The sequence below is a fragment of the Argentina silus genome, assembly GCF_951799395.1.
Source record: "Argentina silus genome assembly, chromosome: 8".
Classification (NCBI taxonomy): domain Eukaryota; kingdom Metazoa; phylum Chordata; class Actinopteri; order Argentiniformes; family Argentinidae; genus Argentina; species Argentina silus.
In genome coordinates this window covers 19,050,648-19,068,753 of record NC_139662.1, presented here as the reverse complement: position 1 = coordinate 19,068,753, position 18,106 = coordinate 19,050,648, and the positions used below count along the sequence as shown (strand labels likewise).

At 48.4% G+C, this 18,106-nt stretch overlaps 1 protein-coding gene across 2 annotated transcripts in view; it reads right to left on the bottom strand.

The window, feature by feature from the left end:
• scube3 (signal peptide, CUB domain, EGF-like 3) overlaps positions 1-18,106 on the bottom strand; it is a 75,104-nt gene that overhangs the window by 16,266 nt on the left and 40,732 nt on the right. Inside the window, exons 5-8 of one of the 2 annotated variants that reach the window (XM_083674306.1) lie at positions 11,229-11,375; positions 10,558-10,674; positions 5,946-5,993; positions 1,446-1,562 (exon numbers count right to left, since the gene is read on the bottom strand). In XM_083674306.1, the coding sequence (XP_083530432.1) occupies positions 1,446-1,562; positions 5,946-5,993; positions 10,558-10,674; positions 11,229-11,375 (429 nt within the window). The remainder of the gene's footprint in view (positions 1-1,445; positions 1,563-5,945; positions 5,994-10,557; positions 10,675-11,228; positions 11,376-18,106) is intronic. The other variant, XM_083674307.1, reaches the window with a different exon arrangement.

The window sequence follows — 18,106 nt, the reverse complement described above, 5'->3', positions numbered from 1 at the left end:
GGAGACGCTTGAGAAAGAGGCTTCAGGGATTCCCCCTCTGGCCCTCACACACACAGGCGGTGTGATCCGAGTCGACGTGTGGCCTGAGCCGCAACGCAACCCTCGCGGGAGAGCCGCGTCTCATCCTCTCCTAATCAATCATCACGCAATCCCTTTCAGTTACTATTCTCGTCCATCATTCTGTCTTCCGATTGATAGATCATCCGCCCACCCCGGCTTTGATCAGACGTATGCATATCCGATCGATATATAATTTGCTCATCCATGCTTTGATCAGCCTGGGCCCAGCATGTTTTCTCCATGTTTCTGATTAAATCTGAATCATCATTTTCAAATGAGGCGTCCGTCTCTGGAGGGAGAGCATCATCTGGTTGAAATAAATGCATTAGAAATGGAATAAAATAATCCTCTCCTCTCCTCCGTCTCCCCCCTGAGAGGTCCATCGCCCGCAGCGGGCCCCTGTCTTCTCATGCCAGTGCTGTCGGAGATTGTTTTCCTTTTGTTTCCTCTCAAACTAAACTAATAAAACCCAACATACTTTTATCAGAGTAGTTAGCGTAACGTTATGAGGACTGGAGGGGAGGCAGGGACTCCTATTCTTGGCTTTTTTGGCAGCAGGTTTCTCCTCTTCTCTCTCTCTCTCTCTCTCTACCCCCCCTCTCTCTCTCTCTCTCTACCCCCCCTCTCTCTCTCTCTCTCTCTCCCCCCCCCCCCTCTCTCTCTCTCTCTCCCTCTCCACCCCCCCTCTCTCTCTCTCTCCCTCTCTCTACCCCCCCTCTCTCTCTCTCTCCCTCCCTCTCTCTCCCTCTCTCTCTCTCCCTCCCTCTCTCTCTCTCTCTCTCTCTCTGTCCCCCTCTCTCTCCCTCTCTCTCTCTCTACCCCCCCCTCTCTGTCTGTCTGTCTGTCTGTCTGTCTGTCTCTCTCTCTCTCTCTCTCTCTCCTTTTCTTAGTTTTTATCTCCCCAAAATGTACTCCTAATGTGACTTACTTACTCCCATGATTTTGTTTATATATGTTTTACCATAACTTTTGATAAAATATGAGGGGGATATCATGCTATTTTGTTATTCGACAACTACGGTGCATGGGTAGCTTGATAAAGGGATGTGCCACAGTACCAGAAAAGTACCTAGAAAAAGCGGATTATGGCAATACCACGGGACATTAAAGCACCTAAATCCAAAAACTCCTCTGTCCCAATGTGAGAGCTCTGATAGGTTTGCTTGATTGACAAGGTGAAATGGTGGAGATTAGATAACGGACAGAACAATGGAGAAACATCAGTGGGTTTGTAATGAGACAAAGTGTGGGTTTAGGGGTAAGTGAGTGCGATAATACATATGATTGACAATGTGAATGGACGGAGATTTTCATGAGTGACAGTTGGGAGTGACAGTTGGGAGTGACAGTTGGAATGGGTGGGGCTGGTTAAAGGGTGCGTTTACCTTTGCAGGTCTTGCGGTCCGGCTGTAGGGTGAAACCTACGGGACAGCTGCAGCGGACTCCTGTCACCGCGTCGTGACACGTGCTGTCACACCCACCATTGTTAACGGCGCAGGTCTCTGCAGAGAGAGAGAGAGAGAGAGAGAGAGAGAGAGACGTCACAGTCAGTCGACCTTTACCAAATACACTCTGAATACTCTGCTCCTCTGTGATCCCACCAATTCAAACAAACTCAATGTCATGAATGAAGAGAGCTCCTTTTTTCTTCTTTTGAATGTGTACCAATGTGTGCCTCGAGGAGGGGCACATTGTGTCATTGGGGAAAGTACAGTACATTGAATTAGGTTAGAAGAAAGGAAGAAAAAGAGATAAGTAAATCGTAGAGAAGGGCTCTAGTAGCCCTGTGTGAATACAGGTGAGTAGAGAGTTAGATAATGCACCAGCTTTTCATCTCAACATGATGTACAATGGCACTGAGGAGCAGATAGTGTACGACCTGAATACTGATCAGAGTATTATCATGGGGGAGGCATTTAGAGATAAATGCTCTTTGGAAGCATTATGAGTGTGTGTGTGCGTGCATTAGTATATATATATGTGTGTGTGTGTGTGTGTGTGCGCTTGCTTTAGTGTGTGTGTGTGTGTGTGTGTGTGTGTGTGTGCTTGCTTCAGTGTGTGTGTGTGTGCACGCGGCCGTGTGTGTGTTTCACTGCTCTGTACACAAGCCATGGTGAATTATGAGCCCCCAAACTACCTCATGGAGCATCAACCAACCCCCGTCATGAGGACAACGGTTCTACCTCCTGAAAGTTGCGGTCAAAATCACCATTTTTTCCATGGCTTTGACAACAGCTTCCGGGTATTTTGGGGATAAAAAAGCAATTTCAGGAGCCTAGGCCCTGTGTTAGCTAGATTGATTTGAGGAAGGGAGGGTAGTCAGTCAGGGAAGGACAGCCGGAGCCCCATCTCTATGACACTGACAAATTTCACAGAGGGGACTCTGAGTTGAACAAATGTCAGTGAAGACATTTGTTCCCACTTTCAAGAGCCCGGTGTCTGCCGTAAGTCTTTGGCAGCCTTGCCGATAGCTTCAAACACTCTGGAGAAATAACACAATTAAAAACCAAAACCTCATGTGCCTTGGGATACCAGGATAACTGGCTGGGAGGGCAGCCGGTCATCCACTGAGCGCATAGCATCCCTTTTTCTCTAACAGGCTGAGGGATACCAGTTGGCAGTTAATTCGCAAACTAGCTCTATTAAGACCCCAGAGCCTATCTCATAAAAGGCACCAGAACAGCTGTTCTGGCTGAGGGCTTCACCGCGGCGCGCTGAGAGGGTTGAGGCGGGTATGGAGAGGGCTTCTCACACGTGGCACCGGTGGAGGGGAAGCACAGCTGGCTCAGTTTCCGCAGGGATCGAGGATCCCTGTGGGGAAATACCTAATCCTCTTCACTTCAAATGTGTGTTTTTTTTTTTTTTTTTTTTTTTTTTTAAATGTATGGCATTTCTGCTTCATTGGGATAGAGACAGTAGAGATTGACAGGAAGGATGGGGGAGAGAGAGAGGAGGGATGACATGCAGGACATGTCGAGGGTCGGAATCGAACCAGGAACCTTGCGATTACGTGGTGTGCGCATTAGTGTGCTACATCCTCTTCACTTTAATATGAAACTGTGCTGCAGGCGGCAGCCATGATGGCGCAGACCAAATCAAATGGAATCCTATTCCAGCCATTGTAGGCAACACTGACCCTTTTTCATTAACTCCCGGAATAGTACTGTGGCGCCTCAGAGCAATGTTTTGGTAGCTGTGTGATGTCACTGATCTTACATTGACAGGATGGAAGAAAGATGGAGGCAATATATCTCCTGAATATTTCAACAGCAGGTTGAATTAGAGGGGATTAAAAACAAACAAAAAAAAGGCTTATAGACGATGTGGAAGTCGATGGAGCACGGGGTTCCCGGGGTGAAGAGAGAGTTTCTTCTAAGGCATGGCTACAGCACGGGGGTGGGTGGGTGGGTGGGTGGCACAGTGTGTTTGTGTCAATTGCACACCGTAAGGCGCTGCAAGTTGGCAGGCAGAATGATAAGACGCTGTCACAACATGCCTCCAAAACGCTTAGTCAGGCAGTCGTCTAAACCAGACTTTAATGATCGTGTCTTAAGAGGGTAAAGAAGTATGTGTGAATATTATGGCTTTCCAAGAGAGAGAGGGAGACACAAACTCTGGTACAGTATGTGTGTGGGTTGTGTTTTCTGGATCCGGCCCAGCCGTGTCCACAGGGTATGAGGTATGAGGTCAGAGCCCAACATTAGTGGTGGGCAGCCTTTGGTAATTACTCCCAATATTTGGATTCTGGTACAGTATAGCGCTGGGTTTTTATCAGTTCCATATGTTGATGTACAATGAGGCCATCTCCCTCCCAGCAACTGCAGTCCCTGTCATCTGACAGCCAGATGGTACGCCGTTAGGGTGGACCAAATTGTCCTATAGGCAACAGGTTACTGGATCACTCACCATATCGCCAGTTAGACAGATAAGCATCAGCATGAATACTGGGGCTGTGAGTAAAACCGATTCAAAGAAACACACACGCACGCACGCACGCACGCACACAACCCTGAACCCATTGCTCTGTGTTAACCTACCAGCAGACATACAGTTTTAATCTGGTTATTCAGAAAATAGTAGGATGTTGTTTAGAAAATATCAACAGTCAGAGGCGAATGCTTTTTCAATAACAATACAATTTTTAAAAATAAAAACAATCACTGAAAATGAATTCTGCCGTTGCACCTTAGAAAGCTAAAAGTAAAGAGTGAGGTTTTGTCATGTTTAGTTGTTTCTATTTCTGGGCTCATTTACAAAAGCTCCTTCAACTATGTTTGCATTGACTGAAACCTCAGCAGAGAACACAAGCAGCTGTGGTAACAATTTTCAACATTAGTTTAGACTCAATTATCTTCTTTAACCTTGGGAGAGAAGCTCCTCTAAGGAATATGTCTCTCTACCGCCCTCCCTCTCTTGCCAATCCCTCTCTCTCTCTCTCTCTCTCTCTCTCTCTCTCTCGCTCTCTCTCTCAGTCATGCCAATCTCTTTCTCTCTCCCCCTGTCTCTCCCTCTTTTTCTTCTCCCTCCCTCCCTCTCTCTCTCTCTCTCTGTCATGCCAATCTCTGTCTCTCTCCCCCTGTCTCTCCCTCTTTTTCATCTCCCTCCCTCTCTCTCTCTCTCTCTCTCTCTCTCTCTCTCTGTCATGCCAATCTCTCTGTCTCTCCCTCTTTTTCATCTCTCTCTCTCGCTAGATATCTGCCACTATTCTGAGCTTTGTAATTAAGTCGTAAATCTCTCTGATGTGCAGAGGTTTGATTCATTTATACAGATTTATGTGTTTATGTTTCTGTCAGATCACGACTGTATCATCTTTCCAGACAACTGGGTTGAATCTTATCTCATTATTCAGATTGCAATGCCTTAATGTCTCATAAATGCATCTGATTCCATGGATCATAATATAGCAAATTCAATGATACAAATTATTTTGAGCTGTGTGGAGAAAAGAGTGATTTTGTACAACGGATATGCTGTTCATTCTTCAAATTGGTATACATTATAAAATATGGGGCGTGCATTCCAGGCACACGATTACTTCCAAAAACGCCATGTTGGGCATCCAAAGGTTGGATGGTGTATACGAAACTCAAGAGCGTGGAGGTATTCTGTGTTCCATCTATTGTGTGGCAGACTGTCAATTCATGGACAGGCCTTTGGCTCCCTCTCAAGAACTAATACTCTGTGATGGAGTTCCAGAATGGCCATGGATAGGTGCTTGACACAGCGCAGGCTTAATTCCCTTCATAGCAGTTGTATCAAAACACAAATAAACCCAGAGCCCTTGGCTTGTTTCTAAAGAGCCATCACAGTAATTGGATGAGAGAGGCTGGGGCCCAGCTATTGCTAACACATCTACTTAGAGTACATCTATCAAAGGAGATGTAGAACAATTATGAGGAGGTCAGACAGAGCTGAACTACATTACAGTAGGTAGGAAAAAACGGCTTCTTGATAAAAGTTTTTTAAAAGAAATAAATCAATCCAGAGGCTCCATTCTGCAGTCTCCTTAATGTAGAGTGCAAAACATTGAATGTTCCTTTGTTTAATGTTCATACTGTTCTCTGCTTTAGTCTGTCTCCTTCAGCAGCTGTGTTTTGAAAAGATGTGGTTTTGACATGGGCAGCCACCATTGTTATTGAAAGGGCATTCACAGAAGGAAGAGGAAGATGGGGAGGTGTCAGCGGGGTCAGGGGTCAGAGGGATGATGCCCCACTGGGAGGGAGAGAGGCAGGGAGGGAGAGAGGGAGGGGTGCAGTCAGTCAGTCAGTGAGTCAGTGAGTCAGTGAGTGTGTGTTAGGTTAGTTTCCCCTACTACACCCCCACACCCCCACGGACGTGAGCAGGACCCCAGAGAGGAGTCAGGTCAGAGGAACAGAGATATTTACCATTGGGGAACAGCTGTGGGGCTGCCTGGGGCTGGAAACTCCTCTCCCCTGCACACACACACACACACACACACACACACACACATACACACACACACACACACACACACACATTGCAAAAACACTGCTTTAGTGCTCCATATTGGACCATGGGCCGAACATCTGTGATGTCATCATGTGATGTCATGAGAATGTTAGACAGACTGTCCTTGGCCTTGTTCAGTGCATGACAGAGAGGTTTAAACCACCCTACCCATCTCCTCAATGCCCAGAGGAGTTGAAGAACACCATTGATTAGTCACAAGGGAAAAGACCCTCCACTATTGACAGTGACCGGCCAAACAAAGACGTTGGCTTTCTAAACACCAGAAGAGCTAGGACAGAACATGCTCTACAGCAACAGAGTCAGATCCCACAGAAGTAGCACCTACCAACATGCGGTCATGCAAATACACAGTGTACTATACAGTATGCCACACTGTTAAGATAGTACGGAGAACACTAGAGGTAAAGCAAGGTGTCGTTTAGTAAGTGCAAACACTGCAAGCCATTAGAGCCAAAAGCAGATAGTTAGTGGTTAGTAGGTGAAAAGACGGGGACAGCCAGAATCCTTCACCCTGGGAGCGCTGATATGCTTTGCTGCAAGGCACTCTGGGTTAAAACAGTTTTGACCTCAAAGGGTTTGACCTCAAACCACCACACGACACTGTTGTGTCACTGTTGAGACGCTCGGGTTAGAATATTAATCCTCAGATGTCAGTCCACTGACGGATCCTGCTCTATTGCCATAGAAACCCACGAGAACCGACAAGGATCCTTTTCCCAGCATGCACTGTTTACATCAGTCACCATAGACACCCCAACATGACTCCATACCAACATGCCCCATCCAGAAAACCATGCTTGTAGGCCACGCCCCCAGACAAGAAGACAGAGCCGCGTCAGATACATTCCAACATACAACGACGGTAGGAATGGACACATGGACGGACCACCCGAAATGTGAGTATGTATGTTTGTGTGTGCGTGCATTTGAGCATGTGGAGTATGTCTGTTTACATGCATGTGTACAGTCTGTGGTCTGTTTGTGTATCTGTGTGTTTGTGGTCCTACAGTAAGTGCATGTCCATGTATTTGTGTGAGCTTGCATGTGTTTGTGCATGCATGTGTGCGTTTGTGCATGTGTGCGTTTGTGTTTGTGTGTGTGTGTGTGTGGATGGAATAGTGTGACTAACTACTTAGACTGCAACTCCTGAGCATGTCTGCATCTGCCTGCTATTTGGCTATGTTTATGATTTGCTGTACTAACAGCATGAATACTTCCACATGATGGCTGCTCCTTTCTGTTTTCTTAAGTGTCTTGATGTACAGAAACAGACTGTATGTACAAACACACTAAAGCAGAGTGGAGAGGGTTCTGGCGTGTCGTTAATTAAACTTTAATGGGAAGTTTGATTTGGTAATCCAATGACTTTCTCTTACAGTAAATCAAGTCATACATCACTGAATGTGTGTGTGTGTGTGTGTGTGTGTGTGTGTTTAGTTCACGCATGTGTGTCTGTTGCAATGGCATAGTTGAGCTCTACTAATGCGAACAAGTAAATGTAAATGTGTTGAGACTCACACTGTACTGTACCCTCATCTCTAAAGCCCTGTACTGTACCCTCATCTCTAAAGCCCTGTACTGTACCCTCATCTCTAAAGCCCCTAACAATGCCCTAAAAGTGATAGACAGAAAATATTAAAAGGCCAACAGTTTAAAGTAAGGCAAAGCTGCACATTGCCCACTATTGTTGAATAGTGACTGACTTTGGGCGGGGGGGGGAGAGAGAGAGAGAGGACACAACAAAGTGAATGAATATGTGGAACATGAAACACCACCACCCAAGATGAATGGAGAGAGAAGTGTGTGTAGCATGCTGAGAGGACCAGAGTATTCCCACACAAAGGGCTCTATTTTGACAGCGTGAAAACTTGGCGCAAACGCAGGCAGAGGAGAGGGGTGCAGGCGGTGGCGCCAGGGGGGTGTGTCTGAAATATCAGTGGCTGTTTTCAATGGCCGCAATCTCTCAGCACACCTGGTGGCACTTGACCTGCTCATTGTCACGACCACGCCTCTATGACTGCTACTCCTCCCACCTGGGCGCAGGTAGGCAGCGCTCCAGAACTGTGGTAATTTCACCTGCTTCCGCCGGCACAAAATGACAATACGCCGGCGTTTGAACTTTGCGTCTGTTTTGGCTGAGAATAGAGGCCAAGCTCACACATTGCGGCCCCCTAGAGTGTAAACTGGGACAGGTACTTTCAATGGAGTGTCGGTAGAGTATTAGCAACCACCAGGCAGTGTACACTGTATTTCTATTGTGTAAATTGCTGCCAAGTATATAATTGTGGGTGGTTTTCAGTAAATGAGGGGTGAAATAGAGCACTGGCCTGCGCTGAACTCTGAAGTTGGTCTGAAAACATTGCGTTATGTCAAACCTGTTATCCCATTTCCACTGTGAATGATGGGGCTGAGAACTAAGCCCAGTGAAGGACAGAATGCCATAAATACAACCAGAATACACTAACGGCCGATTTGGAACGTTTCAGAACTCTGAAGCCATGATTTACAGTTCAACTAAAGAAAAAACTCTAATTCAATCTCATAATAATTTGGTCACATTTTGCAGCAAGGGAACCTCTCCCAGTCTGTCCTGGCTGCACTGCAGCCTTGCTGAAGCCGTTCCAATCATCCTGTCACTCTGTGTCTCCAGTCAGGGGCTCCTTTGGCGGTTTGTTTGTTTTATTGAGGTTTTATTAACTAATAGAGCGTCTCGGAGATGGAGCGCCCCAGCGCCGACCACAGAGTGGGCTACTACACCCCCACCCCCCCACCCCTCCTCACCCCCCACCCCCCCGCCCCCCCACCCCTTCTCCCTGTTCCTAGAGCATGTGAAGGAAACCAGAGACCTTAACTGGGTGAGTGCTCCCTAATCTGACACGTCAAGCCTAGATCTGCCCAGTCCTAGGAATGGCAGCTAAAACGTCTAATTTGCCTGCGGCGGGCTTTGCGGTGTCCCCGCCGCCTCCCAGCATACAGCAGTAATGATGGGGTAGCTGACCAGGCCTTGACACCGACCTGGATCTCATCATTACAGCGGTAAAGAGCTGGGAACCAGACACACCGAGCCAAACAGCCTACAGTACCAGCCACCGGAACCAGGCAACAAACTATAAGCCACTGAAACCAGCCTACCAGCCTACCAGCCTACCAGCCACCGGAACCAGGCAACCAACCTACAAGCCACCGAAACCAGTCTACCAGCCTACCAGCCCCCGAAACCAGCCTACCAGCCTACCAGCCAAGAACTAGACAACTAGCCTACCAGCCACTGAAACCAGCCTACCAGCCACTGGAACCAGGCAACCTGCCTACCAAACGCTGGAAACAGATAAACAGCCTACCAGCCACCAGAACTAGACAACCAGCCTACCAGCCACTGAAACCAGGTAAAACAGCCTACCAACCACCGAAACCAGGCCATGTCCTCAGCCAACAAAACTAGGCAACCAGCCTACCAGACCACCTACAGTACCAGGCAGCCATGAAAACCAGGCATCCACCAGCCTTCAAACCTACCTACTGCCTTCACGTCTATGCAAAGAGCTGCAGGGTGAGTTGGATGAACTCTACCATGTTGTAGTATATCACCACCCATAGAGCGAGGCGTGGGAGTGCTGCCAGTCAAACTACTATCAATGGCTCTTGAGGGGCTTAGCAGATATACAGTATCCTTACTAAAGCTTACCTATTACCTACTGTTACTAAAATCTAATGTTAATTACTTAAAGCTCTGTGGCTCAGTTGGTAGAGCATGGTGCTAACAACACTTAGGTTGTGGGTTCGATTCTCACTGGGACCATGTATACTGAAAGATGTATGCACTCACTGCAATGTCAGTTGGCTAAATGGCCTTATTCAGCCAGTGCCTGAATAAGCCAGACGTTCCATCTGACTGAAACTGCCCTTCGATGTGGTTCAGAGGGTTTCTTTGACTGTTTTAGTTCTTATCCACTGAAGCAAACATGAACAAATGCCAATGAAAGTTTAGGTCGTGTGTGTGTGTGAGGTCATATCAGTGTGACGTTGCGGAGGAATTGACCCAAGACCCAATAGAAAAGCAGAGAGAGAGAGAGAGAGAGCACAGTGTCCAGCGAGGGAGAGAGAGGAGAGGGCAAAGCATACAGGCAGGCACAGAGAGGACAGAGAGGGTTACAGCTTCAGACTGGAGCAGCAGCAGCAGCAGCAGCAGCAGCAGCAGCAGCAGCAGCAAAGGCAGAGAGAGTAGAGGCCTTATATCCTTGTGTGTCCGAGAGGAAGCAGTCAAGGGCCATTAAGTATGTACTTGCCTATGGTATCTTAGTGTGGGGGAGTGGTACTGTATGCAATGCAGTCATAATGGAGCTCATTCAAAACATTTTCCTCAACTAGCCTCTAAGATTGGTCCCCTGGTCATGTGTTGAATAAGATTGTGGGGATGATTATATACATACTGCATGTTTACTTTTATTATTTTACATATCTCAGATCACATATTTTCTTGTCCTCCGCCAGCCCCTCCTGACTCACCTACACATGTCTTTCCGTCCGTGTGCAGGGCAAACTTCATGTGGCACGAACATCTGGGCCCGTGGTCCGTCTCCTCGCAGATGTGCTGGCACCCCCCGTTGCCGTAGTTACACGTCACTGCCGGAGAGCACACGGTAACGGTTACACCATTATGAGCAAGAACATGCTTTGTGGACATCTGCAGAGATCTGAGAACAGTCGCTAGGCATGTGTGTGTGTGTGTGTGTGTGTGTGTGTCTGGAGAGAGTGTGTGTCAACATTAGCACTCTATATACACCTGTGATGACAGACAGACAAAGAGAGAGAGCCAAGGCTTCCACCGCCATCCTGTCTCCACCGAACCCCCCCCCCCCCATTTCTGCACCCCACCTACAGCCCCCCAACCCCCCTAACCCCCCCCCCCTTTGCCCTTTTCCAGGGCCGTCACAGAAAAAATGTAGAATAACATTTCTCCAATCCTTATCCAAACACAGACAAATCCCCCATCAGCCCCGGCCCCAGCCCTGACAGGATGAGCCCTGTTGCACGGCAACAGGAAGTGTGTGCTGTCCATCACAACGGTTCCCTCCGAGAAATCTGCTCACTAACTAACACTAGTTGTGATAAGAAGGACTTTATGAGGCGTGTGTGTGTGTGTGTGTGGGGGGGGGGGGGGTTGTGGTCACACTTACACTTGCAGTCCCTCATGTTCCTGGTGAGCTGGAAGCCAGGTCTGCATTCACAGGCGATGCCTCCCTTGGGAGTCTCTCTGCAGATATGTGCACAGCCGTGGTTCTTATCCATGCAGGTGGGTCCGTCCTTGCTCCCTTCTGCACGTGCTGGAGGGAGAAGAGGGAGATATGTTCAGAGGGTATCACAGTGTCATTCGCACACACAAATATGCACGCCCACACACACACGCACACATGCATGCACGCACACACATATGCACGCCCACACACACACACGCATGCACGCACTCACATATGCACGCCCACACACACACGCACGCACGCACGCACGCCCACATACACACCCACCCACATACACATACACACCCACACACATATGCATGTCCCCACACACACACACACACACACACACACACACACACACACCTCAAACAGTCAGCTCCTGGTGACTGACATGCACAGTACCTCTCTCTCTAAAGTCTCCAGGACTAATAGCCTGTCAGAACTTGCTCAGTTGTGTCAATGCAACACAAAAAAGAGCCCGCTTAAAAAGAAAGGACTCCCACCGGGAGTTGATCCTGCAGTCCTTAACCTTAATTGAGGTAATCCCCACGGAGGGAAGGAGGGGAGAACACACCACCGAGACATTCTCAACTCTGCGCCAAAAGTCTCTCCGTGCTCAGAGGCTTAGTTGGAGAGGCCTAGAACCCATTTGTACCACAGCCTAACCACAGCACTTCGGTCCCACAGATTGCCTCAGCTGGGCCATGTTGCTGTTGATATTGTACACAGGTGCTTTGTGATTACAAACACTACAAAACAGATCATCTGAGTGGAAAGCATAAACACAAACACGATACACATCTGTTGTTGCTTATCCGAATGGTTCTGCCCATCAGAGCTACAGCACACCCAAGGCGCCACGCAGATGCACTATGTCTGTCTGCTGTATAAATGATGGAGAAAACGTCAACTTCACATCCATGACTCAGCAGGGTCCCATGTCACACTGGTGTCATAAATTATCATAGGGAGCCGTGCCACATCTGGTATGTCACAAAATATATTATGGATGCTACCTACAGGGATCGAAGCTCAGACTTGACTCAACACAATGTGAGACACTGTTGCTGTTCCTGCTGCAGTGACATCCCTCCAACCCAGTGTCTCATTAAAAACCAAAGACACCTCTCATCCTCTCCTCCTCTCCTCCTCTCCTCCTCTCCTCTACTTCTTCTGGGTGAGCGAGGAGGCAGGGAGGAAGACATCTCCATTGAGTCTCATTATATCTTCTGACACGCAGAGGCTTATTTGGGGTCTAACCTTCATTAGCAAGCTAACTCTGCACCGCAAGAGGCAGGCGCTGTACATGGGTCGCTTGTGTGTGTGTGGTGTGTGTGTGTGTGTGTGTGTGTCTGTCTGTCTGTCTGTCTGTCTGTCTGTCTGTCTGTCTGTCTGTCTGTCTGTGGTGTGTGTGTGTGTGCGCGCGTGCACGTGTGTATGTATGTGTTTACGGACATAGAAATGATGTAAGCAACAGATTAAATCCCGGTATGCTGCTCATGCATGTTTAACTGCCCAAGAGCCACCCTCAGCCTGGCTAGCCCCTGAGCACAGCACTGTACATGGATAGTCATACAGTTTTCATGTGCCTGTGCATGCCTGGAGGAAGGACAATGTGAGGGGAAAATGCTATCAGTAAGTTGAAATGTGCTGACAAATCTGGGCAGAAAGACAGAGCACAGAGAGTTTTATCCTTCATCCTTAATTACTTATTTATGTACTTTAACGCCTGCCTCTATAGTCTCCTTTAATTGCGCCCTCTTGTTTTCCACGTGTTCTGCCAGAAACTCAACTGGCCCTTTTATTTATTTTCACTTCGAGCTGATGTCAGAGAGAGACATATTTCCAGTCCCCCCTCTCTCATTCTGTCTACTGTAGCTGACGATGCAGGAATCAGAGGCAATGTCGATGTCTCCACACGTCACTGTAAGTCTGTTAAGAGGTGTTAGGAGGTCACATAACCACCGAAGACTTCACCGCTTGAGCTTCTCTGATCCCTCCAAAGAGGAAGAGGAGGTGGTGGTGGTGGCGGTGGTGGTGGTGGGGGGGGGGGGGGGGGGGGGGGGGGGGGGGGGGGGGTAAGGATGGGTGAGGCTGAGCCACCAGACAGACACTGACTGCTAAAACACTCTTCCCCATAGTAAGCAGTAAGCAGCATAGTTGATGATCTGACTCCACTGGGACACAGAAAGGCATCAGCAGCACATCCTGTTTAAGGTGCAGAACTCCACAGTGAGCATGGGAGAAATACAGCAGGGGATGGAATTCGACGGCCCTCCTTTCCCATGGAGACACAGACCTCTGTGAACACGGAGGGGGTTAGAGTTTCCAACTTGGCAGCCCTCGGAGACTCAAGATCGCTTACCAGGGTCACGATATTCATCCCCAAAAACCCCAACACCCCCTCCCCACCTATATGAGAGCCCGCTCCCCTAATACCACAGACCAATCCATCAATAATGGGTCGGGTCGGGCCGGGGACAGAGCCCTAGGCCCTCGACTCTCGGAGGACCCATATAAGTCAAAGCACTGACACAATGGCCCTTTTCTCCCCGGCCGGGCCGATCTGCGGCCCACCCTTTGCGGTTCCCTTCAACCAGCTGCCAAATACCTCCCGTTTTTATCATTACTAGCTACAGCAGCCATTACATTTTTCTGCGGGGGTCTCTGTCGAAATATGAAATTGAAATAAATAATAGGGACGCGGAGAGAATAACGTCCCTTCATGAAGTAGATGGGAAACACCGCGCGCCCCATTGAAACACGCCGCCGACCCATAAACCATAACTCTATATGTAGAAACCAGTAAAAATATCACAGGGCGCTTTATAGACGTCGTGCTGGATAAGCAATATGGGTTAACGTCCTGGAGCTGGGATGGAGCTTTCCAAACGGCTACCGAGGGACAGGCTGGACATCGGTTCTCACACTATTGGACACGGACAGAGAGCTCATCGAAAACCGCACCGCACTCCGTGGAAAAAACTGAACACCCAGCAATTAGCTGCAGGCACTAGCCTGAGCTTTTCCCCAGCGACTTAGCTACAGCAATATCCAACCAAAGCAGGTCGTGACCTGCACGCCAGACAGACACTCAGGAGAGTCTTGTAACTCAGGGACTGCACCGCCACAGGCAGCCCAGAGCTAAAATAGTCTGTCTTAACAGCCCTGGGTAACAACAGCCTTGGGTAACAACAACCCTTCTCTCTCTCTCTCTCTCTCCCTCTCTCTCCCTCCCTCTCTCTTGCGATCTCTCTTTCTCTCTCTCCCTCCCTCTCTCTCTCTCTCTCTCTCTCTCTCCAAAGCACACACAGTTCAGGCGCAAGGCTAAGGATTCTCAAGTACAGTGAAACACAATCAAAGAAACCAAACACATTAACAAGAGCTTCCAAGAACACTGTACATTCTTTTTACATCCATAACACTTCTAGTACAGGGCACTCCACAGGGAGGGAGACAGACTAAGGACACGGTATGATAAATGAAGAACTACACAAGCTGCCAGAAAAAGAAATATCTACAGTATGTCTGTGTCAGTGTTACATTCCTGGCCATTGTGCACTATGCAAAAGAACTAAACCTGCTTCACAAAGCTACGCGGCTTGTCCCACATGAGATGTAACCCTCAGGCTAATGGAGGCAGAGACGACTGGCCTCCCTGAACAAAGCCCCATAATGGGACCCTCCTCACCAGAGTTGTCCCAACTCTTTAGGGTCCATGTAGTGGACAATGGCTGCATCCATACAATGGATGTGTTGGGACATGCTGAGGTTGTATGGCCTAGTCTCAGTGTTTGGAACAGTGAAAGGAGAACTAATGGTAGGAGCCCAGACTCTTGTCACTGGCGCTGGAGTGGAGAGGGGAGAGGGGAGAGGGGAGAAGGGAGAGGGGAGAGAGGTGAGGGGAGAGGTGAGAGGGGGAGCCCCATGGTTTGACGTTGGCTGCGGACATAGACGTCGGCGTGCAGCGCTGGTTGGTTGCTAAGGGAGCGTGGCGTAAACATGGAGCCACCAGGCCATTAAATCAGCATTCCTTCCTCTTAGATAATGGGCCTTTAAAACTTTTAACAGGAGGATAAAAATGTCAACGCATGGAAAAGAGTGAGGGAGACGGGCCGAGCCAGGCTGAGCCGGGCTGGGACGCAGAAGGGCCCATGGAGTGACAGGGCGGCCAGGGGGTCTGCTACCCAGCACCATCCCAACGGCAGGCAGCCCCCGTTAAAGAGAGGCAGAAGGGCAAGCCAAGCACTACTGTTTGGAACGCTGGGCCAACGTTGATTTCCTTCAACTCCCAAAGGACTCGTTGAAGCAGCAGTGCATTCACGCATTCGCGCATTTGAGAAAAGCAACAGAGGGCATAAACATTCTGTGCCAGCGAGCGATGCATTTGATTGCGGACTGACATTCATAGGATATTCCCGCGCGTCTGTGATTATGGTGATAGACACCTGGGATGCCAACAAACCGCATTAAACATTTATTTCTATTTACTGTATGCTGTGTTCCAAAAACAATCCATGCATAGTTTCCTAATGATCCTAACTACTGTTTAGCTTAAGTGGTTTGAATACTTTTGGTGTAAGAGACTAGAATAGACATGCTTTAGAAGGCTTTACGGATTACAATGTTTGCTTCTCGACACCTGTGTGTTTTTTATTTACACCACATCACAAGTGTTTGGGGTGACAATGAACGACGCCTCACAATGAGAAAAAATTCAAAACATATTTGTATTTATTGTTTATTGTATGTGCACTGTAATGGACCTTAGGACTTGGTTGATGGTAAATATGCTAAATTGAACGACTGAGCTGCACCTTGGGGTTGCACGCTTGCACTGGGAGGGCGTACAGCAGAGGCCCCAGCCGACCCCAACCCCAGGAAGAACCCGAGATCGCCCCAGGCAGCAGCTGCCTGCCCCTGACCTGTACCAACTCAGTGGTGCCAACACCAGTCACCCAGGCTGACCCAGCCTCGACCCAACCAATGGGACAGGGCAGAGACCCGTCCACAGACAATGACTGGTGCCAGAGCCCGAAAATCGCTCAGGGCAACAACCACTGTCCCCAGTCCCTGCAGCCTACACTGCACACGTCCAGGGGGACGGCTAACAGCAGCAGCCCTGGTGGCCTGCGCCTGCAGTCTGTCAGAGCCTGCATGCCTCCTGGGGGGAGGAGGGGAACCCCACGGCCAGTGACAGAAGCAAGATTCCATGAATGCCCAGGGTCACAACCAGCTCAACCCATGCCGCATGCCTGCATTGGGAGGACCACTAGTAGCAGCCCTGGCCAATCTGGACTCCAGCACCGCCAGAGCCCCTTGCCCCCGATAGCAGCCATCAGCCCCCCTGACCTATACCAATACAGAGGCACGCCTGCATCAAGGGGGCTTACACTACCTACCCAGGCTGACCCAGTCCCAACCTGACCAATACCACAGGATACACATGCTCATGGACAAAGTAAAAGTGAATAATGCCTGGGGCAATCCTGACCACCTTACTCACTGCCTCTGGATCCTCCTCATCTGACAAGGCTATGTCTGAGTCTCCCTACATTTTTCTGTTTAAATTTCTCTCTGCCTCAGTTAGTGAGATGTCTCCTGCAGTGTTATATAAAGTGAAGGACATTTATAAACAAGCTCTTATTTAATGTTAAAAAAAATATTACACTGCTCTGAAAACAAATACACCAAACTATTCCTGATATATTCACTTATTAGAAACAGTCTGAATATCAAACTTACAAAAAGTATAATTACACAATTACAGACTTACCTTTTTCCATAAAATGTGTTAGCTGTGATGGCAGCCATTTTGAAAAAAATAATGTCCTCTCAAAGAATCAACAACGAATGGGATGTGTGTGTGTGTGTGTGTGTGTGTGTGTGTGTGCACGCTTGTGTGTGTGTGTGTGTGTGTGTGTGTGCTTGTGTGTGCGTGTGTGTGTGTGTGTGTGTATGTGTGGGTGGGTGTCTGTGTCTGTGTGTGTGTGTGTGTTTGTGTTTGTGTTTGTGTGTTTGTGTGTGTGTGTGTGTGTGTGTGTGTGTGTGTGTGTGTGTGTGTGTGGGTGGGTGGGTGGGTGGGTGTCTGTGTCTGTGTGTGAGTGTGAGTGTGTGTGTGTGTGTGTGGGTGGGTGTCTGTGGCGTGTGTGTGTGTGTGTGTGTGTGTGTCTGTGTGTGTGTGTGCAGCACCTGCTGGGGACATGCCACTCTCCCCCTCACTCCTCTCATCCTTCCAAGGTCACCTCTGTCCTCCCAGAAGACCAAGCAATCCCTCTGACAGACACAGGTACACAACAACACAGTGCACACAGGCTTCTCAGAACACTCGCACAAACACAGGATGATGAGGCTTCCTTTTTCGCCCCTGGCTTATTTGAATGGCAAAGTTGGGAGGTGGAGAGACGCAAGACCACGGTTGCCAACGGCTACTGTATTGTGCTTTCTATGCTGTCTAGATCCCCTGATAACTAGAAAGTTTGAAACACACAGCAATGCAACACTATGGGTAGATGAGAGTAAAGGTTCTATGTTGAGTATGTTTTTTGCTTTGGTTGACATGGCGATGTGGAGATGTTGTTCTTTGTAAAATTAGAATAGTAGTTCTGGTCAGTGAACCTTCTTTTTGCACTACATTCCAAAGGTTTGGATGTTAAATCAAACAATTACAGTGAAGTTAAAATAGAGATTCTCAGTTATTTGATAGTATTTGTGTACATATTAGTTTCACCATTCAGAAATTACTAATAATTATTATTATTAAAAATACTTTTTATGCATAGTCCCCCTAAAGAGAGCTGTCTATGTAGCTGTCA